Source organism: Urocitellus parryii, chromosome 2 (genome assembly GCF_045843805.1).
Source record: "Urocitellus parryii isolate mUroPar1 chromosome 2, mUroPar1.hap1, whole genome shotgun sequence".
NCBI classification, from domain to species: Eukaryota; Metazoa; Chordata; class Mammalia; order Rodentia; family Sciuridae; genus Urocitellus; species Urocitellus parryii.
In genome coordinates, this window is record NC_135532.1 from 112,873,033 (window position 1) to 112,899,692 (window position 26,660).

Sequence of the window (26,660 nt, forward strand, 5' to 3'; positions counted from 1 at the left end):
ATATATCTCATGACTGTGTAGGATGATCTTTTGAAGAGCACTGTGGTAAAGATAAACACTTGCTTACCTCTGTGCAAGACCTAAGTTCAGTGGAATAACCAAACATATCATTCAGAGGGACCTAAAAACAAACGATAGATGTTATTAGCATTGCTTGCTAAAAAATACCTGAGAAAAATACAGAGACATATTGGCTACTTAATGCCTTAAATTTGGATTTCAACTCACTTCTTTTGGTTTAAAAGACTTAAAAGCCCAAAGAAAACCCTTTTGCCTTATTCCAGGTGGAAACCCTATTTGAAAATTGTTTCACTTGCTGGTCACAGCTGGAAGCCAATTTCCAGTTTCACAGAACAGACACCACTGATGGCCTTTCCTTCCTCATCTCACTCCACCCTGTCCCCGGCTCAATCACTCAGAAATGATCCTTCTGTGGAAATGTTAATATAAATTTCCGCTGGATGCTGGCTGTGTTCTTTCTGTGCTGCTGGGGAGTGGATGAGGCCTCATCTGTGCTGGGCAAGCCCCAGCACTGAGCCACACTCAGCCCTGGGTTGGCTCCTGGTATGTCGTGTGCTGGTGGCAGTATAATGCAGGGGTTTTGGAAATATGACAAGTATTCCTCTCCAGACTTAAATCAAGACAGAGAGGCAAGGGAATTAATGTTACCCCAATAAGCTAGAGAGCACATCATAAAGCAGCTATTCAAATAAAGCTAAAAGGAGGGAAAAAATCTTCACCTAAAAACCAGGCATATGCACAACAGGCCAAGGTGAATGCATCTTATTTTTGCTTCTGCACTTAAGAATTTCTCTAGCAACAGATTACAGAAATTCCCAGATATATATATAGGCAAGATTTCAATACAGAAATGTGTAAATTTGCTCTATAATCTCAAAAAAACAAAGCTAAATGACTTCTTTCTGTGGGTAAAAAAGGCAAGACTATCAATAATCAATAGTACTTACATCCGCATACACTGTAAAATAGTCCTCAATTCCGTCTTGCCCTGTGATTATTCCATGCCGCCGGTTAATTCCTGCAATTACTGGTCCCTGAAATTCATTTGGGGCTATAACTTCCACAGACATAACAGGTTCAAGAATACACAATGTTGCATTTGCCAAGGCTGTTAAACAAACAAAATCAAGTGTATTAGCAATTAAACAAACTAGACACTCTTCCCTTTCCAGCTTCAGGAAAGAGGAGGGACACACACACAAATGATGTGCTTCAAGTATCTGGTCTGGACTCATTTTTCTGGTAGCAATAAGTCATTTTTCTGTGTGGAAATTCCAATAAGACAACGTTTAATTCTAGTATTAGAGTTTCCATTACAGTATTTTTATTCTTAAAACTCATTTATCAAATGCTTTATACCAGGTAAATTATCCAGTTGCTCATTTCTCTGGAGATCTTCAGGGATAAAGACATGAACTGGTAAGTCTCTAACCAAAGAAAACCCAAGCCTTCTTGTTTGTTCCTGGCAGACATTATTTTTTACTGTAAGAAAAGAGCAGTTGGGGTTGCGGTTGTGGCTCAGCGGTAGAGCACTCGCTTCGCACTCTGGAGACCCTGGGTTCGATCCTCAGCACCACATAAAAATAAATAAGTGAAATGAAGGTATTATGTCCAACTACAACTAAAAAACAAACAAACAAAAAAACATTAAAAAAAAAAAAGAGCAGTTATTGCAGGGTGGGAGAGGGTGCAGACCGTGCCCCCCATATGCTTAGGATAACAATCAAGTCAAGCCTCACCTCTTTCTTTTTCTAGGCTAAATGATTCCACCACCTGATTGAGAATCAAAAGTCCACATTTACAGCTTCTGCTCTACCTCAAACAAGTCTATATGCCTTCTGTAAAAACAGTCTTAAGCTTCTTCACAGACAAAATAAAGATCCTAGGCTAGATGTTAAGAACCACTCCAGTAGTAAAAATGTGTATTTGTTTTTTATCCCATTTGATAGATAATCAGAATACTTCTTACAGTTACAAATGCTGACTGATGTTTAAATATAATATGGAAAAAGTATAATAAAACTTCAAATATTTATACTTACTTTGGAAGTTGTGCTAGTGCAGAATAATGTTGTAGCCTGATTGGCTACATGACGTCCAAATAAGGCTTTAAGCAAGATAGAAAAGTTGACAAAGAAAGTGTTTTGTTTTAAAATTAAAGTTTTAAAAACTTTTCCACAAGAATTGATTTAACTAACAAATCATTCTTGTAAATTCATTAACACAGGACCACCAGAGACCAAGATCGATGTAAGCAGCAAAGAGGCGTTTATTGCGAGCTAGCTCAGTCCTCCATGCGCACACAGCAACTGGTGATGCTGAAAGGCCCCGAGCCCAGGTTTTGCAGCAGTTTTATACACTCTTTGGGGAAGGCAGGGACTTCACATACATCATAGCATCTCTTAGCAAATCATCACACACCGCGGGAAAATCATAAAACAACTCTAAAATATGATTAGTACATTCACTGGCGGGAACAAGCTGGGTAAGGGTGATTGGTCAGTACAAGAGGGGGATTCATTTGAACTGATTGGTTTAAGCCACGAGGGGAGTACGTGCTAAACTACACAGTTTCCCAACATGTTATCAACCACCATAAACTAGCATCCCAGGTATTTTCCCTGTTTCATGCTAATTGGTGGTTGCTAGGGGGTTGCTATGGGTCCTCATCTAGCCTGATTGAGTCAGGGACACCTGGCGCAGCAGATCTCTCCTGTTATTTGTAGATAAACAACTTAGCAGGGTGGGAATGTGCCTAGGAGTGCTCTGTCAGTTTTTCTAAGGACAAAGGTCATGCCCCCTTCTTTGAACAGGCTTTGCTCTGAGGTAGAGGCTGGTTGCTAATTAGTGCTCCTTCCCCCATTTGTCTTAGGGACAGGATGTGGCTCTGGTACAGCACTTGCCTAGCATGACCAAGGCCCTGGATTCCAAACAATCTGAGCACCGCAAAAAAAAAAAAAAAAAAAAAAAAAAAAAGGACAAAGACACCCCTGGTTTAAGTGCAGTAACCACAAGAACAGAATGCAACACATAGCTCTCCTTGGTGTTGGGGGGGTACTGACACCCTGACCCCAACGATTCGCGAATCCACAGATGGCTGGTATCTGCACGCCACCGGAGCACATCCTCTCACTACTGCTCAATCACCTCTACATGACTTACAACACCCAGCACACACCGCTAATCCACGGTACCGTGTAGGGAGCACACAGGGAAAGCATGTACCTTTGTTCAGAGCAGCTCGAGCATCCCAAGCCTGGCTGCACAGTACAGGAACAAAACCTGGGACAAATGATGCTGGAGCAGGGAGGCTGAGGGCTGTCAAACAGTAGATGCACATAGCCCACCTGGGACTCGCCCACCTGGATCTGGCACAGTACTAAAACTAAACACAAAGCAAACTCAAGTTGTTCTTTTTCAGCTTTCTAGAATTTTTTTCTGAAAGTTTTTTTCAATCTGTGGTTTGTTGACTCCACAGATACAGAACCCATGGATACAGGGGGATGACAGATTTCATATTTCTTAGAAATATTAACTCAAATCATATTCTAGCTCAAAACTACCTTTGACTAATAGTCTCAATTAGTGAATTTTCTTGTGAAAAGAGGAATGCCTGAACTCACAAAAATATTACCAACTGACAAGTTACACTGGCTTGGCTCTGACAAACCCCACAGATACCTGAATCAGATGGAGAACCCCAGGCTGCAGGCACAGCTTCATTTTTATATTTTCTTTGGTTAGCAAAACAGTAGCATCTCCCTGGCTCTGAAGACACATAATTAATACAGAAAAGGCACTCAGAACAAGAGCAGTGAGCAGCTGTCCAGACTGAATTACACACTGCCCTCCATTTCAACAGGTCAGTAATGTAGAAAGAATAGACTGTCAAGGGTTACATTTTGAAGGAAAGGGCCATGTTCAGTGCCCATCACCCAACTATTTAGGGTGGCCTGTCCAGTTCTGTTCATATTCTTTCACCCTGTTCCTTCCATTTAACTTCCTGTTAAATCCCAAATCCATCTCCTGATTCATTTCCAACTGAACCTTGCCCTTCTGCCTTCCTTTAGCCCTGTATCAAAAGATTCCAGAGCTAATATCACCCTATCAGTTTTCAAAAGCCACATGGCAGCGAAGTCCTAAAAGCAGGTTCATGTGGTCTGCAGCTTCTTACAGTATGGGGTCAAAATACTAATATCATTATAGGACCTTTTAAACCAAAGTGGTGGGTAGAGATGGTCATGTCTCCAACCCACTTGTGATGACATCCATAATGCCAGACCAGTGCTAATGCAGCTGTGTGAGCAGGCAATGTGGCCCGGGTTTAGCTTTAAGCTCCACCACTAACCAGCATGTAAGCCTAGGTCTTCAACTAACTGCTCTGAGTCGCAGTCTTCTCAGCTATGAGATCACTGTGATATGTGGCCATTCACCTTCCTAATTCATGTACTTCACATAATCCACAGCACTGTAAGCTAAGCAAGCTATCAATGTTATTATGGCCACTCTGGAGACAACTAGCTGGGAAATGGGTGGCAAGGCACAATACTAAGTCAAAAGCAGTATGACAGGGAAAGGACCTGGCATTCACTATGCCCAAATATGTACATTGGTCTTTTAAAGTTCATCCCATTTAATATTTGGGAATTTTCACCACCCAGCAGGCTGGCGAAGCTCAGATGATGTGCCCAATGCCACACAGTAGATAAGATTCAAACTCACAGCTGGTGAGCAATGGACAAGAGCAGGACACCGTGGTATCAAATGAGCTGGCAATGTGACTTGGCTGGGCCTTTATTTCTCTTGCAAAGTAGCTACAGGTTCAGGGCTTCTTTTAGAGAAGAAAAAAAACTGGCCACAAAATGATGGCAATGGTCACATCAACAGGGAGAAATATGGCCAAACTGAACATCCCATTTCACACTTCAGATTTCAGTTACATCATTGCTTAATCTCAGGACGAAGTTTAAAATCTGAGTCAGACCAGAATACGTGAAAATTCAAACTGTTTTTCTTCTAATCTTAATACATAAAATGTATTACACTTTGCCATCATATAACAATAACTTATAAGCAAACGCTATTCTTATATTAAGCTCACTTACCAATGTTTTCACATGGAAACTCTGATATGGCATTCAACAGAGGTATGTGTTAAAAAGTTGGTTTCTGTTACAAAATTTGGGAAGAATTTCCTCATAACTGATATTTTACATTTTTATCTCTTTTAGGAATGTAAGTCTATTTTAATTTTTATTCTATGCCAATGTTTAAATTTTATTTAACTTTAGTTGACAAATAATAATTATGGGGTAAAATGTGATGTTTCAAACATGTTTATCTTTTAATCATGGAGAAACAGGGTCAGATGAAGAAACACCAAAGCCATTTGTTTTTCATGCTGGCCCCTGCTCACATGCACAACCTGGGAGGAAATAAAGCCTCTAGAAGCATCTGTAATTCAGTGTTTTCCTCTGCACCTCTACTAGATGGCAATCATGTTTAATGTCACGGTTTTCCATAGATATACATGCATATCATGACATAAACACGTACTTATAGAAGCAGGTAACAAGAATGGCGTTCTTATCTACCATCTGGCTTTCTGTAGCCACTCCTACCAGGAAAGCCACCAGCACCCAGTAAGAGCCTCCATAGAACACGTGGTGCCGAGTTTGTTTTCACTGTATTTCTAAAACATATAAAAGTTTTAACTAACTTGTCAGTTGAAGGCTTATTAAAGTGGTCAAGACTTAGAGGCATTTTAATAGGAGTCATACTTAATAAATCCAATTTTTTGTGATTTTTCCTGTTTCCATCTGACACAATCTTGAGATTGTACCAAATTTCTATAATACAGGCTGCAGAGGCATTTTTAATAGAGAGCTTATATGAAGGAAATGGAGAGCCCTTTTTCAATTTTACAATGGGACACTGGAACATAAATTTCTAAAGGCTCCTATATAAGTGAAGAACAATAAGGAATGAGCAACCTTCTCCAGCCTCAGCCCCACACCTGATCACAGATGCAAACTGAGCCAAAGGCACCATACAATCCAAAATTCATACAGAACCAATCAGATCCTGACTTACAGACTGCTTAGGGAATGGGACTGTGACTAACTCTTTATTGTCCATTTCAATCATCTTTGATGAAAATATTTGACATTTTGTGAATCACAATTTTCCTGTGTGAAGACACATCTGGACATTACTAATGAATTACCAAATAATGGCAATGTAAGAAACAGAACAGAGAATGAATTTTCTGGCTCGAGGACATAATTTCAAAGTTCCTTTGTTGACACTCTGGAAAGCAGTATAGAGATTCCTCTGAAAACTTGGAATGGAACCAACATTTGACCCAGTGAACCCACTCATTGGCACATACTCAGAGGACTTAAAATCAGCATGCTATAGTGATGCAGCCACATCAATGTTTAGAGCAGCTCAATTCACAATAGCTAAGCTATTGAACCAACCTAGATGCCCTTCAACAGATGAATGGATAAAAAAAAAATGGTATGTATATACAAGGGAATATTACTCAGCCATAAAGAAGAATGAAATTACGGCATTTGCTAGTAACTGGATGGAACTGGAGACTATCATGCTAAGTGAAATAACAATCCCAAGAAAACCCAAAGGCCAAATATTCTCTCTGATATGTGGATGCTAACACACAGTAAAGAGGGGAGAGGGAAGAACAGAAGTTCACTGGATTAGACAAAGGAGAATGAAGGGAAGAAAGGGAAGGGAAGGGAGAAGGTATGGAATTAGTAAAGACAGTGGAACAAACTGGACATAACTTTCTTATGTTCATATATGAATACACGATCAGTGAAACTCCACATCATGTACAACTATAAGAATGAGAAACTATACCTCCTGTATGTATGTCAAAATATACTCTATTGTCATGTATATCTAAGAAGAACAAAAACTTTTTTTTTAAAGTTCCTTTGTTGAATAACCTTGATAACAAACTGCTATGTTATCATTTGCTTTCTTCTTGCTGAGGATTCTAGTTCATCAGTTTTATACATGTATTATTCTCTGGAAAAGGTGGATAATTTTAGCAGTTTAACAAGAATTTTGCATTGTGAATAAGGTTTACTGAGTTCTTTCAAAATCTTCTACTATCCTTAAAATGCCTAAAAGCCTTGCTTGCAATGTGATATAAGAAAAAAAAAAAAAAACTACTTACAAACTTATGAACTTCTTGACAATTAAATAAATCAACAAAAATAGTCTGACTATAATTAAAATATTTTTAAAACATTTCTTAGAATTGTGAGCACTTGTCTTCTCTATTTAAAAATAGAACTTGATTATTGATGAATTCAAACGTGGAAAAAACCCAGATGATTTAGAAGAATTAGGTAGGCTTTGAATGCGGTAATCAACCCTCACATCAACTCAATTCTATAAATATTTGTCCATTACCTACCGCATCCCTTGGTTATGGTATGTAGTGTCTGGGTGGAAAGACTAAGGATAGCATTGCTTCCTGCAGGTCTACCAGAGGGGACAGACACGGCACGGTTGTGGGCGCTGGGAAGCAGCTTACCTTGTTTCAGAGCACCTTCTCCAGCTCTGATGAAAGAGATTTCGTTGGAATCGACCATGTGGTGTGCTCCATCCTGCAGAACAAACCGGAGCCCAGAGAGCTTGTGACCAGAAAGAGGGCCCTTCTCACAGGCATCCAAAAACCCCTGTCAATGAATGAAAACAACTTTTGGAAGGAGTGGATTTCACTTCAAGATGCATTACCAAAAATGTCAAATGAAAAGATGCACTAGCCTGTTCAGAAGTGCACTGTTCTTAGGACGTATGCTGGGTTTCATCCCTCAAGAATGTTAAATCAACATAATTACTCGTTAAGTGTCTGTACTGTGGCATCTAGATGAGCAAGCCCTTGGAAAAGAATATGACTTCCAGATGTGAGCTAGCTGGAGAGGATGCTAACAATCACTTTCTCACAGCCCCGCCTTCCAGAATCCCTCAACCCACAACCCATGGAGAGGCAACAGCATGATCCTTGATTTTATATGGAGGAAACAAAGGAAGAGCAAATCTAAGGAACCTCCTAAGAGAAACCTTGCATCAGCTTTGGTGTTTACCTCACAGCTGTGTCTGAAGCCCCTACTCACCCTATCTCTGCTATGCCTTGAGGGCGCTTCACTATGTTATAAAGACGCAAAATGTAAAGTCAGACCATGCCAGTAGGAAGTGGCCTTAAAAGGTTATTTCACTTTTCCAAATGCAACTCTTTTAAAAAGCCAGTTTCATTGATATATATATAATGGATACACAATAAGCTGCACGTATTTAAGAGTAAAATTTGGTAAGCTGGCAATTCTTTTTTACCTACTCACATAAAACTCCTATAATTGAATTAGTTTTCCCTGTCAAGCCAATCACATGGCTGCACGTACAGTATATTTCTGACATTTTAAAACTGTGAATTGTGTTTGATAAAAAATACCTAAGCTCTCCTTCACCTATGTTAGAGAGATAATGTATCTTGAAGTGTGTGAACAGTCTTGAAGTAAGAGTGCAGTGCACAGTACACACCACCCACCAAAACACCACCACCATCACTAAAGCCAAAAGAATGGCCCATTAATAAGGAATTTTAAGTTAAAAGGTTAAAAAACAAACTAGCAAAACCACTTAGAACCCATCTGGTGATCTGGACAGCAGAACACCTCATGATTCCCCAGGATGCGAGAGTCTAACATCTCAGTTTTGTGAAGGGGGGCAGGTTCAAGTATTTTACTCTCAGTTTACAAATTAGAAAACTGGTTCTAACACTGAGCCCAGGGGCTCACTGATCTGCAAGCAGCAAAGATGACCCGGTGCCCAGGTGTTCAGCATCTTAATGTCATTCCACTACAACAGGACGTGAACATTCCATAAATCCCTAAGGACCAGAACAAATGTCGATTGCTGATGTCAAGCAACATAGCAGCTTCCGTTTATGAAGAAAAATATGATAACTACAATTAAGAAACAAATGATTTTCCATCATTGCCACAGCACATATCCATATTGTTTGAGCTCAGTGAGCTGAAAGTTTCACATCAGAAGTAAAGCTGAACAGTCAGTCAGAGAAGCAGGCCTGCAACCAAAATGAACAGGGTGGACAACATACCAAAAGAGAAGTATGATTCCATGCTCACTGAACTGATTTTAATAAATGAAAACACAACACAATTTTGTGAAACGCACCTTTTCTACAGCAGGCACAAACTGCTTTGGAACATTTGACCCAAACGTTTCATCTGAAAACTCCAACTTGGTGTAGTTCTCTGGGTCTAGAGGCTCCAGCACACCTATCACTTTTCCAAACTGGCCTGCACCGCCTGATTGCTTCTTATGGGTAAACTCAAACCTGGAAGAGATTTAAGAGGCAGAAAACCAACAGAGCATTACATGATTACCAAAATGGAGTTAACTCCTACTAATTCAAATGGAGAAAAAAAAAAAACATATTTTTCTGTATACCATCAATGCACACATTAAAAAAAAAAAAAGGTAATTAAGAGTCCAGCTGGAGGCGCTTGTTCTAATAGCCCGCATTTCCAGGGAGCTGCCCACTCTGGAACCCCTCCTTCCCTGGAACACAGCCTTTTCTGCGTCTCTCACTGTGGACGGCTGATTTACTCAGGTCATTCCTATCTGACTTTGCTATTTAGGCATATAGATTATAAGGGCATTCATTCCAGATGGAATAATCAACACCTGAAAATGATTCATGGCTAAATGACAGCAACCAACATAAATAAGTTACGAAAGTCACTTCAGACACAAATCTGTGTCTGCGGCAAATACAGCATCACAAATACGGTAGAACATTTTATATACATATTAAAATATGTAAACACAGGCTATTTCACAGGAAAAACACTTCGTGAGTATGCCTGCAAACAATTTATTGCCTTAACCTGAAGCCCTCCTCAAGACTATGGATGGAAAAGGTCACTTTCAAGAGTATCTGCAGGTAAGTGGACACGAATGGGGAAGTGCTCTGGGTATAGGTGGAATAAATATCAGCCTGGCTAGGAGATGCCAGCTTAGAACAGGCCACTTTCCTAAACAGTCCACATATGAAGAACCCGGACTAGCCGCCTCTCAATGATCTTCCAGCAGTCAGGGGCTTCAGGATGGCTGAAGGGAAAGTGGGAAAACAACTGCCAAATCACCATAGAACAGCTTCGAGGGGATTTCCAAATCCACAGCACATTGACACATAGACATAAAGTTTACTATGTGATATTTTAAGCCTTATCTTCAATTTTATATGATAGGACATCAACACACACTCTCCATCTGTACTGTTGGCACAGTGATCACTACCCCTAGCTACTTACACATCACAATTAAATAAAACAAAAAAACTCAGCTTCTCGGTTGCACCAGTCACAACCTAAGCCCTCCACAGCCCCACATGGAGGGGGGACACAGAACACTTCCAGAGATCTACTGGGCAGCAATGCTCTGGAGGACCAACTTGCAAATGAGGAGTCCCACAGTTTCAGGGACCATGTCTGAATTTGTGATTGAGAGGCTGCGGAGCGGTGCAAGGACTGTGCTAAGCACTGCACATGGACGGTCCCCTTGTTCTTCACCACATACCCATGAAGTAGGTGCTCTTTAATCATCACTCTACAGATAAGAAACCCAAGGATCAGAGAGGCTAAGTCACTTGACCAACGTGACAGAGGTACTAAGAGGCACAGCCAGGGCCTTTGAACCCAAAACCGATGCTCTTAACCAAGTACTCTTCTAGAAGGCTAATGATATAAACCGATAACCACTCATCTTAAAACCGTCGAGGAGGCACTGCATGAAGGAAGGTTTTGCAGCAGTTTAGGTAAAGACACTGAAGAACAGAAACACTCTAAACAGACATGGTGACAGCAAAAGAGCCCTGCTGGCAGTCAGACCATGCACGCTGTGAAAGGCAAGGTAGTTTTGACAAAACTTCATCCTCACACTTAAATTAATGTTAAATTAGAACTATGTTGGTTTTGCTGTTTATCTCTAACCTATAGACTTGTTTTGACTTTACAGTCATAATAAAGTTGCAAGCCACAGCCATTTTTACTGTTTTATGCTTATATAGTCACATAAGATTATAGTATAATCTACCTGATCCCAGAGAATCATAAATCTTACTTTGAATTATAAATCTACACATTATTCAAGTCTGAGGATGGACTGAGTACTAACCATTAATGAAGCTACAAAACTTCAAAAACCCATTTTTAAGTAAAAGAGAAAAGAATCTCTATTTCCATGCCAACAAATTAAGGTGAAGTTCTAACCATAGGCCTGATGAAAAGGAACCTTACTTCCTGATTTTCAGCAAACCCAGAGAAATGCGTAAGTTGCAGATCTTTAAAGGTGGCAAAAGGAATAATTTCAAAAAACTGGATAGTGGAAATTCACTGCCTTCTAAAAGCTCTCCTGTTGAAGCAGCTGTAAAACCTCACTTTTGTCAGAGCCACTTCAATGTAGTCCTGTTGTGTTCAGTTTTTAGGTATGTTTCAGAGCAAAATTTTCAAAGTGATTCGAGTCAAATGCATGGCGTTGTATTGAAAACCTCATCTAAGATCAGCAAAGGAGGAGTGGAGTGCAGGTGCATCTCCCCCTCCCCCATCCAAATTACTTAGTCCCCAATTTAATACTATAATTTGTAGTCTCTCATACTTGGATTTGGTTAGACCTGATCCAACCCCACAGAAAACTGAGAAAAATCACATTACCTGTGACACCTCTGCAACCTGCCCTATGTAAGGCCCTGCTGTATTAAGAAAGTTGTGCTCTAATCTGAAAGAAAAGCAGGGAGTCTCATTTTAGTCTAATTCTTACCAGTTACAGAGTAATAAGGAAATTCATTAAATGGTATTTGAGTGCTAGACAAAGACAGCTTTTCAAAGCATAATTCAGTGCTGCAATCTTTTAATTTTATATCTAGACGCAGACTACTTAAGAGGCCCCAGCAACGCAAAGGCCAGAAAGCCCTGTTTGCCTAAGGGTTAAGGAAAGACCAAGTCCCCGCAGCCCTAGCGGCCCAACTCCCTTCCTCCCGCCTGCAGGCGGCGCAGGCCTCGCAGTCGCTGGGCGGGCGGGGCCAAGGGGCGGGGCCACGGCAGCCTCCTGAGCCGGGAGGAAGTAGAGGGCAGCGCCCGCGCAGCCCAGCCCAGCCAAGGCAGAGCTTGCAGCACAGAGCTGGGACCAGGCAGCTGCTGTAACATGGAGATTCCGCCAGAACACTACGCGGCCTCCAGGGCGGTCTCGGTGGCCGAGAGCTGCATCAACTACCAGCACGGAACCCCCCACCAGGTGTTTCTGGTGCAGAAGGTGGAGGAGGCCCGCTTGGAGGTGAGTCCAATAGGACCCAGCCAGATGGGTGGGCAAGGTGGGACCCGCTGGAGTGGTAGCGAGGAGCGAGTCCCGAGAGGGGTGAGTTGCGCAGGAACCACCAGTTGTCCCTGGGGCAGACCCAGGACGAGCAAGCCTGGAGGTGGGTACTGCGGGGGTGCAGGCCGGGGCCCTCTGGCCCCCAAGTTAACGTTCCTGGGGTAGTCTAAGCTCCAGTCCCTTAGTTCATTCTCTTCACGGTAAGGGAGAAACGCCAATACCATTTCAGTGCCCACCCTGACAAGGAAATAGGGAATTACAGCTGACTTTAACACTTTCCCTAGGGAACACCACAGGAATCATTCAAAAGAATCTTAAAACTGCTACTGTTTCTTATCTGCTAATCTGCCTTCCAAAGGACTCCACTGCCTAAACTGTAAAACCAATCCTTATTAGACCCTTTGACCAAAATGAAGGGGAACACCAAGAGCAAAAGAAGCTGACCTCTAAAGTCAGAAAAGAAAAGCCTCTGAGCTGAGCTTGGAGGTAACCACCATCACATCACATGGCTGCCTTTGGGCTGCTCGGGGCTGAAGGGTGCAACTGGAGGATGCTCGAGGCTACAGCATGCCCACCTTACTAGATTTTGGTAGTCCCTTATTTTTATTTATCAGATATAATTTTTAACCACTGATGGTTTTCAGAGCTGACAGGGAATAGATTCTACTCCAAAACTGCAACAGATAGTACAAGTAGTATAAACTCCTAATCTGTCTCTTGATTGACAAGTATCCAAATGTTTGTCTTACTCCTGTAAAAAACTGTTGAAGTACCATTTTGCAGGGCCACTAATACACAAGTTAAAACAGTACTTAAGTACAGCGAGTCTCCAAACACTGCAGTAATCTGCCTCAACATGGAATCCATGTTCACTGAACACTTGGAGGGCACCATGGGCTTTATGAAAAGTCTTTTAAAAGGGATATCCTATTTGTCATCTTTAGATTAAAAGCTCTTTGAAAATTATTTATGTAGAGAATTAAAGTTTACAGATCTAGGGGTTGAAGTCTGATGATGATTAAAAATTGAGCTGTGTCCTTTTTATTTGTATACTTCTCTTCTACCCTTGTCCTAATCCAAACAGACTGGACAGAGAATCTGCTCAATTAAATGTTAACTGTTGACATGCCTCTCTCAAGATGCATGGCTTTAATCATGTCCCTCACCAGCCAGCCCTTCTCTCCCCATTAAAGAAGAATGCATTTCCTAAAAATGTGACTATTTGACTTATTTTCTTTTTTACACATTTTCTTAAATTTAGGATATTCCAGGAAGAGGACACAAGTACCACCTTAAATTTTCTGTGGAAGAAATGACACAAAAAGTAAGTGAAGGGGCTGGGATGGTGGCTCAGTTGACAGAGCATTTGCTTAGTATGTGTGAGGCACTGGGTTCAATCCTCAGCACCACATAAAAATAAAATGAAGGTTTTGTGTCTGTCTACAACTAAAAAAAAGTTTTAAAAAAGTAAGTGAAATATCCTTTTGTATAAATAAAATGTATTCTGAATATTTAAAATCATCTGTGTTGATCAAATCTATAGCATTTTAGATTTTTTAAATTGTTGTGAGATCCTTGACTCCTTTTTTAAACACTGACCATCTAGTCATATGGTCAAAGCTTACAAGGGCCAGCTTTGTAAGCTCACTCCAAAATTTACGATCTTTGTGTATTCTGATATACATCCTGAATTATTTCTTCTGAACTATTTAGAAAACAGATTATACTTCAGTTCAAATATATTAAGAAGTTACATGCTCACAGGCAGCCTGAGTTTATGTCCAACATGGCTGAGTGAAGTCAAAAAATCCACTTTAGGGTACTTGCCTGTTAACTTTAGAAAAGGAATAGGATAGGCCCATGAGCAACACAGTGACCAACTGGTACCACTGCTAAGGCCCTTTGTGGGGCAGAGAAATTTTAAATAATTATACATGTGTCGAATTATTTTAGAAAATTTAAAAGAAACTGCAATTTGCACCATAACCATCTTGGAATTTTTAAAACCCTGCTCTTTTTTGAGTCTAATTATGAAGAGATACAGACTAATAAGGAAATTCATTAAACAGTATTTGAGCTACTAGACAAAGACAGCTTTTCAAAGCATAATTCAGTGCTGCAATCTTTTAATTTTATATCTAGACACAGACTGCTTTATCTGTGTTTGAAAGGAAATTATTTCAGGAGCAGGAAGTTAAGAGTAGTGGAAAAACTTAAAAAGTAACCAGTGTTGGGTTGGTATATAAATCCAGATTAAAATCTGATCTCACAAATGGATACTCCATTAATACTGAAATATACTCAAAGCTTTAGGTTTAGGACTTGTAAGATTGTGATACTTAAAACTTGTAATTAAAAAATCCACTTTAGGGTACTTGACTGTTAACTTTAGAAAAGGAATAGGATAGGCCTAATTAGATGTCTCTGAAATCAGGCACTCTGGGTCAAGTCTGAAACCCCTTTAGGGTTGATGCTTTAAAGCCATCTCACAGAATAATCAGTAATGCATGCCATCTCTACATACGGATCTTTTGCAAACATGTTTCCAACAGCAAGTCACAGTGAACTGCACAGCTGAAGTACTTTACCCTCCAGTGGGACATGGCACTGCACCAGAAGTCTCCTTCACATTTGAAGGAGAAACTGGGAAGAGTCCAGATGAAGAGGATAACACATTCTATCAAAGACTCAAGTCTACAAAGGAACCACTAGAAGCACAAAATATCCCAGGTATATATAGGACATAGAAAAAAATGTTAAGATTAACCTCAATTAACTCTATGCTCAAAATTGTCAGATGTTAACCATGTTGGAAATATCCTGGCTTTGACAAGATTAATTTCCAATGAAGCCAACAAAAAAAGAAGCCTTGGAACTTTAGAGATCCATGGCTTAATTATTTTCTGCACACATTTGAAGAAAACTAAGACGTGACTTAGAATTTAGATTTTTTTCAAAGGTTAGAACTGTATATGTGATATAATTACATTTCTCATATGTCTCCCCACCAGACAGTTTCGGAAATGTATCTCCACAAATGAATCCAGTTCGGCACTTAGCCTGGGTTGCCTGTGGTTATATAATATGGCAGAATTCTACTGAAAACACATGTTATAAAATGGCCAAAATTCAAACTGTCAAGCAAGTGGTAAGTACTCTCTATAAAGCACATTATTGGCAGGATGAATGCTGACTAAAAGTATTGCAATTCACAGTTGGACAGTATTCTAGTCATTTTGCATTTAACATAGTGAAGCTGGTGTTTTGAAGAAGTCAATCCTGACTAGAGAATATAAAGAGTTGTAGGAAGAGTCCAAAGAACAGCAACTGATCCAGTCACGTGGTTGGGTTGGCCAATAGATGCAAACCACAGGCCCCCTTTGCCTCCAAAGTTGGGTTTCTCTTCCCAGTGCCAGGTTAGTCTGCATTCCCTGGGCACATGCTGACAAGGAAGCATAACAGCAGCAAGGCAAAGTCAAGGGTCTCGTAATGAGCAGTACTTAGACTGCACCTTCCCAAGGCACTGCAGTCGTGATGGTTCTTCACCTTTCATGTTGGCTTGAAATATAGCTCTGATGTTTCACTCAAACCCTCTTCTTGAGCAAAAAGGTCTGTAGAGTTTTATTAGTAGAGGCAAGACAGAACCCCAGGCACCCAAATCCTTGCATGACTGTCTTTAACGTGCTATGCACAGATTCTCAGAACCACCTTCTATGGCAGTCACGTGAAGCTGAGCTCTCAAGAACAGTTTTGTGCCCAATACACATTATTCCCTTTAGCAACCAAAATTCATGTTCACATCACTTGTGCACTATCCTGGACTCTACTTTTGTTCTCTGCTGAATGCTGGTGCCACTGGTACTTAAGAGATATGCCTGGCCTTTTCCTCAAGGCTCAGCTTGAAGAGCAGAAGCACTGCAGTCTCTGTGAAGCCTGCTGTACTGCCTCTCAAATAATTCCACTACTCGCTCCTGAGCTTGCTGCAGTTTTCTTTCATAACCCACTTAGTCACACTTTACAACCTCACCTCCTGTTGCTAGCCTTATGTTTCCTTATGTCTGATATGACATCTATTAAGAAGTACATCTTTCTAGATCTTAAAAAAATCTATGAATAAATTCTTTGATTTTAGCTTTATTAAGTGGTTAAGAAGAGAAAAATTTCAACTAGAACCTAATGGGAATCAAGAAACACAGAATGCAAAGAAGCCACAACAGTTTGAGTCAGCTCTATGAGAGAAAAGGACTTCCCTGCTGACTTGTTTCAGCTTGCTGGCAACAAACTGTGAGGCAGCTGGAGCACCTTTTCTCTGCAGGCTTTTGTAACCACTTTAGACAACTATGGGCACTGGAGGGCAAGATGCCCAATTACAGTACTCAGAGTCGATGCCAAAAGCCCAGCCTATACAGCACAACATTTTGAGAAACAGATTTCACAGACATCAACCCTGCTTACAACATTCCCATAAGGGTACCTAAGCCTCCGTAAGTGACTCCAGGTACAGAGAGTCCTAAACTCGTTACCGTGATTTTTCAAGCCAAGTCTTTAGCAATATGTGTACAAGACAATGTTAGTAGTTTGACAAAAAACAAAAACAACAAACTCCTGAAACCCTTCACCAAATGATGATTTTTAAAGCATTAATGAAAATCTCAACAGAGGGGTTTAATCACAGCTTTACTTTCTATATATTATCTATCTTTACTTATTAAGATCCAACATATAAAAACCCTTATGTATGCACTATTCTTTGCTGATATTGTCAAAGGAAGGATTACTTGAAGACACTACGAAGAGAGGAGTATGCTCTTATCTGACCCTAGGCCACACTGACAACCACATTTAAACAAAGGAGCCCCAGGAGCTGTGCTGCACCTTGGACTCCAGGGCTTGGCTCAGCACGTCACTCCTAAGCCTTACGGAGACATGTATGGCACAGCAAATCTCTGGTGATGGTTTTAAACTGTGCAAGCACAGCAGTTCTGTGTGGCTGATACTTTTTATTCCCAAAATAATAAAGAGTATGGAACAAAAGTTTAATTATAAAATGAGATGACCACACTGATTATATATTACAATTTCCCATTTTCTAGAAGAGAATCTCTATCGTAAAATTGGCTTCTTAATGTGAACATTTATTGCTATGGTTTCTCTTAAGTGATAATTTTATCAACAACAGAAACACTAAAGGTTCTTAAGTAATAAGCTACACAGAATAAGGCTAAGTGGCTACCATAACTTGGAAGGTAAAAACATACAAACAACTTTTAGAGTAACAAATAGAACAATCATGACTTTAAAATATAGTTTGACAGAATACTTATTTAGAAGACTACTTTTTGTCAGGCTAAACTGAAATAAATCATGACACCTTTTTTTTTTAACCTAAGTGGGAGTATTATAATCATCTAATAATCAAAGCTCATTTTAAAATTAAAGCTGCAGTTTTAAACACCAGGCTTTTGTTTATCACAGCAAAGGAACGATGACTTCATTGAACTAGACTACATCATCCTGCTTCATGACATCGTATCACAGGTACAATATCACCTGTCTGTTCCATGTCTTTCACAGCCACAGTAGGTTTTATTAATTCTGTATCTAACTTGGAATCTGTGTAGACTCAGACAGGGACTAGGCCGAAACAGATTATATTTGTAGCAGTCTAGCCTGCTTTTTGCTATTCCTCATGGAGACTGTGTTGTCACCAACAAAGTCTAAACCCACTGTATCTTCTGAATTGTTCTCTAAAATTTATCATACCACTACTTTTCCTTACTTCCAGGAGATTATCCCCTGGCAAATGCAAGTTCTCTGGCACCCACAATATGGGACAAAAGTAAAACATGACAGTCGTCTCCCAAAGGAAGCACAGCTGGAATAAAAAGACCCTTCCATTGAGATGGAGTGCAGACATGTCTATTAATGATGTGCAAGTCAGTCCTCACTAGAATCTGGCCTGGGGGAGCCAAACAAATCCTGAAGTACCATTCTATATAATGTCATGCTTGCGGTATAGAACTGTACCGATTCCATAATAAAAAATACTACTACATAAAAATGTCTTTATACCAGTAATGATTTTGTACATCTCATAATTAAGTTACAGTTTCACTTTCACAGTGTATGATTACATTGCATACTTACGGGACAGGGGCAGTAATGGTCTCTCGAAAGGCAACTTTTGGCTTTCCTGTGATACAAGGGCAGCCATATTCTCTTTCCATTCTCTTAAAAAAAAAAAAAAAAAGGGAGGGGGAAGATTATTTTTTGGCATAATGAAATTTTTAAAATGAACTGAAGAAAAATCCTAAGCAGCTTTTTAAACATCAGCGTAGCATTCACTTAAATATAACAGATCTTAAATCACTGCAGTGTCTCATTAAGGATTAAAAATGTGATATTTAATGCTTAATTTATACTTACTGCCAATTAATTTATCTGCTAAAATTTCACCACTATTCCATATTTTTCTGTCAGAATTTTCTACCTCAGCTTCAAAGAAATGGTCACTCCATAATTTCCAGTGACATATCTTTTGCTTTCATTTACATGTACATGTATGACCTTTCCCAGGAATATTCTTTAACTATCCTACAATGGTCTTTAAGCACGGACTTGAGAAGAAATGGCCTAAAGAGTGGGTACAACTGCCAGTAGTCTCCCAAGGCTAGGACCAGAAATTTTTTGACCTAGATGGATAATCTTGTTGCAAATCCTCTCAGCCCCAATTCTAGAACTCCACAATACTGAACAACTGGAAGCAAAAAAATAACTGATACACAGTGGAAGAAACTGTATACCACATGTGGATACAAACCAGAGAGAAAATTGGAGAAGCATGGAGTTTACAGTAATTATACTGAGCATTATTGACTTAACAGTAATTACATAACCCCACTTAACTTCCTGGTTAGTCATTACCTGAGCATAGATTTCCAGGTGTAATTCTCCCATTCCAGATACAATAGTCTCTTTGCTCTCATTGTCAAAGTGCACTTTAAATGTGGGATCTTCTCTTGTAAACCTGCCAATACCTTTTGAAAATTTTTCCAGATCATTCTTTAAAAGAAGGAAGAAAAGTCATGTGTTTTACAAAGCACAATGAGCAATGGTATTTTTTGAAAGAACATTACTGAATGAAATCAAATATGCCAGCAGTTAAGAAATAAAGATAACCCTTACCTCAAGCTCATATTTTTTTAAAAAGGCTCTATTCCATGCCTTTTTTAAAAAATATGAGCTTGAACACCACACAGCCAGACATCAGTGAATGACCAGCTAATAGGATTCTTTCTTCATGCCAAGACAGAGAACAGGACCAAGACTTAACTCTATGCCCTTTCCTATTACACTGCAAAAAGTTCATATGTGTAAAGCTACTCATTAAGTGGAAAGAGACTTCTGTTACATTTTAGCAATGCTACCCATCAACAGAAAACACTCAGCATATCTACCAAGACTCTCTCATAGATTCAGGAGGACTGACTGACTGTTAAGACCAATAATAAGGTGAACAGCACACTGAGACTCCCCCTTTCAAAATAGTCTGCTTGGATACAGTAAAATGCACCTTTAGTCCTTGATGTAATTCCACATGGTGAGCAGAATAACAGATCTGCAAAGATGCCCTAACCCTCCCAACCTGTAAATATGTTACTTCACATGGCAAAGAGGATTTTGAAGATGTGATCAAGGTTGCAGAACTTACAATAGGGAAATTGTTGTGAATTACCTGGGTGGAGTAAAGTAATCATGAAGACCTTTAAAAATGGAAGAGGAAGGCAGAAAGGAGGGTGGGTAAGATGCAGTATGGAAGAAGAGGCAGAAAGCTAAACACAAGAGGGACTCAACCCACTGCTGCAGGCATTAAAGATGAAAGAAAGCCATGTGTCAAGGAAGGTAGGCAGTCACTAGAAGCTAAGAATGGTCCTCAGATGACAGAGGAAATGGGGACCCCCAATAATATACCCACAGGAACTGGATTCTGCCCACAACCTGAGTAAGCAAGGCAAGATACTCTACCATAGAAAATCCAAAAAGAACACAGCCCTGTTTGGTTAACTTAGCCCACTGAGAACGTCAGTCTCTGACCTAGAGGACTGTAAAGAGTACATTTTTGTTACTTTAAGCTACTAAGCTTGTGGCAACCTCTTATGACAGCAACAGAAAACACGCCCCACACTGCCAGTATTCACAGCCACTGTTTCCCACATGCCTGGAGCTGAAGCATGCTTTCTGCACATTATCTTAAACCTAACCTTGATGCTGAAAGATAGAACTATTCATCTTTTACAGAGGAGGGAATTATGTACAGAGAGGTCAGGTTTGTGGCAATACTGGGACTAAATCCCAGGTTAGGGATCGGGTTGGTCTCTTGCCTTTCCCTGCACCAGCCAAATACTCTCAGCACAGTGGAAGCATCTTTGCTGCACTGTCTGTGCCTCCTACCCACTTCCTACCGACGATGTCTCATGGCTTAATGCAGACACTTCATTATTTGGTTTGAAATAATTTACTCTAGCAAGCAGACACTTTTCGAAGTTTTAAACATATAAACAACTTCAAAAAAACAAAAACCTTTTGGATTATGGATTATCCAGTCAAATGTTGTACATAAACTCTGGACTTTGGGATGAAAAGGCATAATATGTTTCATTTCTAACCTCGCTTTTCCAAAGGGAAATTTTGACAATCTCAGCAAAACACCTTGAACAAATTATGACATTTACTAAGAAGGAGGAAAGGCTACACCTCCTGGAGTCTCTGGGAATAGGCAACCATTTCATGTTTCTTGCCTCCTCTACTTTCTCTTTTCTACACTGAGAAAAGAACTAGAAAACCTCATGATTTCTCAAACAGGGGAAGTATGGTCTCAGTCTATGTACTGAGACCTATGAAACCATGAGCCCCCAAATAACATTTCCTCCTTTAACTGTTCTTTTTAGTTCTTTTGGTCACAGCAGTGAAAAAGCTGACTAAAACATCTACCCAACATGCACACGTACTTTACAGTGAGTTTCACTAAAACTTAAGACAAATATTCTTATTTCCCATTTTTCCATATTTCAAGAATGCAAGAAGGAACATCAACCACTATGACATAATAAAGAGCTACAAAATAGTCTGGTGAGTATTAAAATACCACCATTTTCTTAAAAAATACTGAGGAATTATTACCATCACACTGATAAATTTAAAAAGAAAATCTTAATACCAAAAGAGGAAACAGACCATTAGGACTGCTGTTTATCACAAGATACATGTGTATTCCAGTACAGATTAAAAAAAAGATCTCAAGTTTTTATTGTGATATAATGAACTTTAAATCAAACTCCTACCTTGTTAGAAGGCTTCATTGCTATTGAAATGACAGGATCGGGAACATGAATTGACTCCTAAAATATTTTTTAAAAGAACAGAGAAAAATTCAAAAACTGTATTAAACAGTATAGGATGGATTCATTTAATGTGCTACATTACAAAAGGACAAACACCAGACAACATCTTTAGCCAGACAATTTATATCTTGGTTGTTTTTATGCTAAAAAGGGAAATATATTAATGTAATATATTAATAAAGCTGTTCACTAATATGATGAAACCATGAGCCCCCAAATAAGCATTTCCTCCTTTAACAGGGGCTGGGGCTCAGTGGTAGAGCACCTGTCTTGCATGTGTGAGGCAACGGGTTCGATCCTCAGCACCACATAAAAATAAAGATATTGTGTCCATCTACAACTAAAAAAATTTAAAAAAAACACAGACTTCTGGCATGCAAGTGATAAAAAGCTTTGAAATGGAAGAGCTTACCATAGAAAGGTCACTGTTCTCTTTGGTTGTGAACGTGTCTCCACTAGCACAGTCAATGCCAAACAAGGCAAAGATGTCTCCAGCATACACTTCCTCAACATCCTGAGAAAAGAAGCAATACAAATCAAGACACAACTACAAAGTAACTGCACAAGAAAAACTACAGAAAAACAAAGCAGAACTTCCTTCTACAGAGAGTGACCCATGCAGCACCAACCACCAATCATGCCAAAACAGCTTCTACAGGGTCTTTACATAAGTACACCTCAACAGACAAGATTTTCCCCCTAATGGAAAACTCACGAGCTATGGCTTCATCACCTGAAGGATCTGAAGTATTCAAGTAGTGACTGTGCCTCACAATTCTAAAGTTATTTTTAAAAAACATGCTGGGGTTATGGCTCAGTGGTACAGCACTTGCCTAGCATGCATGCAGCACTGGGTTTGATCCCCAGCACCACATAAAAAAACTAAATAAGCAAAATAATAACTGTGTTCATCTACAACTAACAATATTAAAAAAAATTAAAAAGCATGTACTATCTGTGCTACTAAAGTTAGACAATGAGATCATAAAAACAGGCATGTACAAGGAAAAACTGCAAAGGAAGTTTTGCAAACAAAGGAAGCGAAGGAGCACACTATACTAAAAATACATTAAATTTCTAACAGAGGCGAGCAGTCAAAAACACAGGAAGGCTAAGAACCAAGACCAGCTGCCATGCTTCCCAGCAATTTCCTCTGAGATTGACAGTCATACACAACAGCTGTGGAGTGATGGTGCAGCCTTGCGTCTTGCTTTGATGCCTACAGAGGGGTATGTATTTTCTTGAAAAGGCTATGACAAGCACTTATCCTCCCAGCCTGCCCCCTGCTGCCTATCTCACAAAGCAGCAGAGATTTCTGACTTCAAGTCAGCCTATTCCTCTTCCCAAGAGAGATAAAAGTCATGGCCCCTCCCCCAAAATTCCTAAGACTTTGCTTAGACTGAAGAATTTCTCCAGGAACACACGGCTGGACGGTGGAAGAGTGGGAGTGGGCGCAACCTCATGTACTCGGGGTTTCTGCCAAGCCCTAACCAGAAGGACTAAGAAGACTAGGACAGATTCAGAGCCAACTCAAGCCCAAAGTCAATGACCCAGACTGGACCCTGAGCAGATTTGACCACATGGCCCTGCAAGGGGATCTACAACAGGACTGAAAGCTCTAAGGTTAAACAGATCTTTCATATCACCACATTTCAGAAAGTGAACACACTGAGCCATGTGGAAAATCACATGAATGTGCAACCCTCACTGATCTGTAGGAACTACATTCTGCTGTCCTAAATGCCTACCTAGTACACTCACTGCTGCTCATGAGGAGAGTGCTGCAACTTGTGTGGCGTCCTAGGGAACAACCTGTCCTTTCACTGCATCCTGGCCGTGGAGGAAACTCACAACCAGTGGCAAGCAACAAGCCCCACACCTGCCTATCTGGCTTACAGCAGCACACTCCTTCAGAGACAGCACATGCAAGGAAGACGTGTGTATTCAACCAGAGGTGGTTTCCTAGCAGGGAGGGGGCGCCAGCATAAAGGACTGCTTCCGCAGGGATGGTGCACAGCCCTCACTTGCCTCCATCATGTCAGCGTGCATGCGCACTAGCCGCTGCACCCGCACTCTCTTTCTGGTCCTCGTGTTGTAGATGGTGTCACCCTTCTGTAGCAACCCCTGGTAATTGCGGACGTAAGTTAACTGTCCAAATCGACCCGCCTAGAAGTCAAGATGGGGTGTAGTAGAAGAATAAAGAAAAACGTTAAGAGTCAAAATCAAGAGAAAAACTTCTCAGCTACCTGCAAATACTTTCAATTTTAGAAGCCCATCTTATATACATATCAGTTTATCATCTCAAATTACATGACACTGGCTTGGAAAACAAAAGAAATTAAATGGTTGCTGCTGATCCACCTTTTGGTATCATAACCCAGAATACTTTTTATATTTCCTCTGAAATAAAGGTTATTAGCAAAGAAATTTGTTTACATAAGGAAGTACACCTTTGCCTTCTAATATTATTTCTTAAGTTCAGTTTAATACTGTAAGACAGGAAACAGAAATGAGGCATAATTACTGAAAAAACAATTTAAAAAAACCACAAATGGCAGGAACATACTACATATCTAAAGCCGCCTTTGGTAACCACATGGAAAAAACACTAGAATTCTGTGAAGGGACTGAGTACACTAACACTGACCAATTAAATATATATTTAAAAGCTGCCAGTTTTTACTAAGTTAATTTACAGGCTTAATACTATAGCAGTAAAATCCAAACAGATCTTTAAAATTTAGTGTATTATTTAGATTTTTGGTACTAGGAATTATATCAAGAGTGCTCTACTACTGAGCTATAGCTCCAGCCATTTTTAAATTTTGAAACAATCTAAGTTGCCAGCACTCTTGATACAATTCCTAGTACCAAAAATCTAAATAATAAACTAAATTTTAAAGATCTGTTTGGATTTTATTGCTATAGTATTAAGCCTGTAAATTATCCTCTTGATATCCTCCTGATTATCCTGATATCCTCCTGATTCGCCTCCTTAGTTGCTTTGATTATAGGTGTACACGACTGTAGATTTTTAAAATTTGAGTAATGATTTAAAAATTCACTCAGGTAAAAACAAATTTTTCAAAACTATGGTAAAAAGAAAATAACCTTCACTAATATAAAAATGCTAAGTGCTCAAAAAGTACAGAATCAGAACAATTAGACTTAACAGTCCATAAGGTACAATATAAATATTTAAATATTAAATGTTTGTCAATAGATAAAGGAAACATGATGAATCAGTGGAAAAGAAAGAACAGAATTGTTCATAAACTGGCAACTAGACAACTGGTTTCTATTTGGAGTCAGAAGAGATACATTAAAATCTACCTCACAACATACACCAGAACCAAATTCTAGCAGGATCAACAATGGAAAAACAAAACCATAAGAAAGCAAAGGAAACAAAAGTAAACAATGACAAAATATATACAAAGAAGAGGGTTTCTAATGTTAAAAATGATAGAATGACTAAAGAAAAAGACTGATATATTTGACTATAAATTTTAAACTGCTAATTATTTTTTAAAAAATCAACTTCATTAGAGAAAGCTGGTATAAATAACACATGTGACTCCAATAAGAAAAAAAACAGACAAAACAAAAAGACAATTAGAAAAGAGAAAATCTAACTGCACTGTAAATATACCATTGAGAGTTCTTTGTCAGTGGGAAGTAGCGCAAGATGAACACTACATGATTTTTCATTAATTAAATCAATAAAATCATAATACTCTGTACTATAGTCACTGAAATAACCATAAATTCTGAGAGTGTGAAAGCAATCTGAAGCAATCTGGTAATATAAATCAATACATTAAATATTAAGATTTTTTTGTAAGTTGAATTCAGTAATTACTCTTCTAGGAAAACTTCTCACTGCAATGTTACATTTTAATTTAAAATTACTTAAACTATTTTTAACATTTGCAGCCTATCCAGTATTTTCCCCATTAAAAATATTAAGAACAGAAGCAATACCCCAACAAAAACACATTTAGCACTGAGCCTTGGATTCTAATACTGCTATCCAGAAAAAGGAAACAGGACTCCTTAGAGAAATGGTTGCTTTTAGGGCTGGGCATGGAATATACAAGACAAGCCTGAAGCACCCTGCAGTGACAGGAAGTCAGGAAGTGTTCAACACAACAAAACACTGGAAGGGGACACTGGAGCCAAGTGCAAGAGCTCCCTATGGCCAAGCCTGGCCAATCTGAGCAACAAAAATAACATATTAGGGATTATAACTTCAAGTACAATGTAAATATCCATTAAGTTCATACCAATAAAAATAAGTGACCAACTGAATAAATAAATAAATGGGGAGAAGAGCAAGTCTCCCATACCGAATTCCAACCACCCTATGTAGATTCTATTCTCTTAAAGATGTAGAGGGTAATTTCCACCCCAAAATGTGAGCGGAGAGGGACTTCTAAAGAGTGCAGTAAGAGGAGCAAAGAATCACCTGGTAGCAGAGAAACTTGATAAACCCTACCCCAGCTAACATCGACAGTGACAAGCCATGGTGACAGTCTGTGCCCTTAATGTGATGTGACAAGAATGATACTCTATCTTTTCAGTCATCCTCCTATAAACATATGACCCCTATCTAATTACTAAAGAAACTCAGGGGGCAGTCCACAAAGCATTTGACTAGCATGTCTCAGAAATAGCAAGGTCATAAATAAGAGAAGTCTAAGAAGCTGTTACAGTCTAGAGAAGCCTAAGGAGACGTAGACACATGATGGGACACTGAGATAGAAATGGGACATAGACAAAACCCAAGGAAATTGGAATAAAGCA

General features: G+C 39.5%; 2 protein-coding genes across 4 annotated transcripts in view; one reads left to right on the top strand and one right to left on the bottom strand.

Annotated features, from left to right (window-relative positions):
* Gfm1 (G elongation factor mitochondrial 1) overlaps positions 1-26,660 on the bottom strand; it is a 40,358-nt gene that overhangs the window by 1,005 nt on the left and 12,693 nt on the right. The window contains exons 9-17 of one of the 3 annotated variants that reach the window (XM_026392909.2): positions 23,883-24,020; positions 22,267-22,368; positions 21,795-21,851; positions 19,378-19,515; positions 18,601-18,683; positions 9,256-9,418; positions 7,592-7,736; positions 969-1,129; positions 68-121 (exon numbers count right to left, since the gene is read on the bottom strand). In XM_026392909.2, coding sequence (XP_026248694.1) covers positions 68-121; positions 969-1,129; positions 7,592-7,736; positions 9,256-9,418; positions 18,601-18,683; positions 19,378-19,515; positions 21,795-21,851; positions 22,267-22,368; positions 23,883-24,020 — 1,041 coding nt within the window. Of the gene's footprint in view, positions 1-67; positions 122-968; positions 1,130-2,061; positions 2,129-3,112; positions 3,407-7,591; positions 7,737-9,255; positions 9,419-18,600; positions 18,684-19,377; positions 19,516-21,794; positions 21,852-22,266; positions 22,369-23,882; positions 24,021-26,660 lie in introns of those variants that run through there. The other 2 variants (XM_026392911.2, XM_026392910.2) reach the window with 2 other exon arrangements.
* Lxn (latexin) lies at positions 12,219-18,492 on the top strand. The gene is made up of 6 exons (XM_026392913.1): positions 12,219-12,414; positions 13,715-13,777; positions 15,006-15,183; positions 15,465-15,601; positions 17,929-17,991; positions 18,239-18,492. Exons 1-6 carry the CDS (start codon positions 12,286-12,288, stop codon positions 18,335-18,337), a joined length of 669 nt encoding a protein of 222 aa, XP_026248698.1. The 5' UTR covers positions 12,219-12,285; the 3' UTR covers positions 18,338-18,492.

Coding starts and splice junctions, on each gene's coding strand:
- Lxn (XM_026392913.1), top strand. CDS start 12,286: ATGGAGATTCCGCCAGAACACTACGCGGCCTCCAGGGCGGTCTCGGTG. Junction 13,778..15,005: donor TGGAAGAAATGACACAAAAA/GTAAGTGAAGGG, acceptor TGTTTCCAACAG/CAAGTCACAGTGAACTGCAC. Junction 17,992..18,238: donor TTCATGACATCGTATCACAG/GTACAATATCAC, acceptor CCTTACTTCCAG/GAGATTATCCCCTGGCAAAT.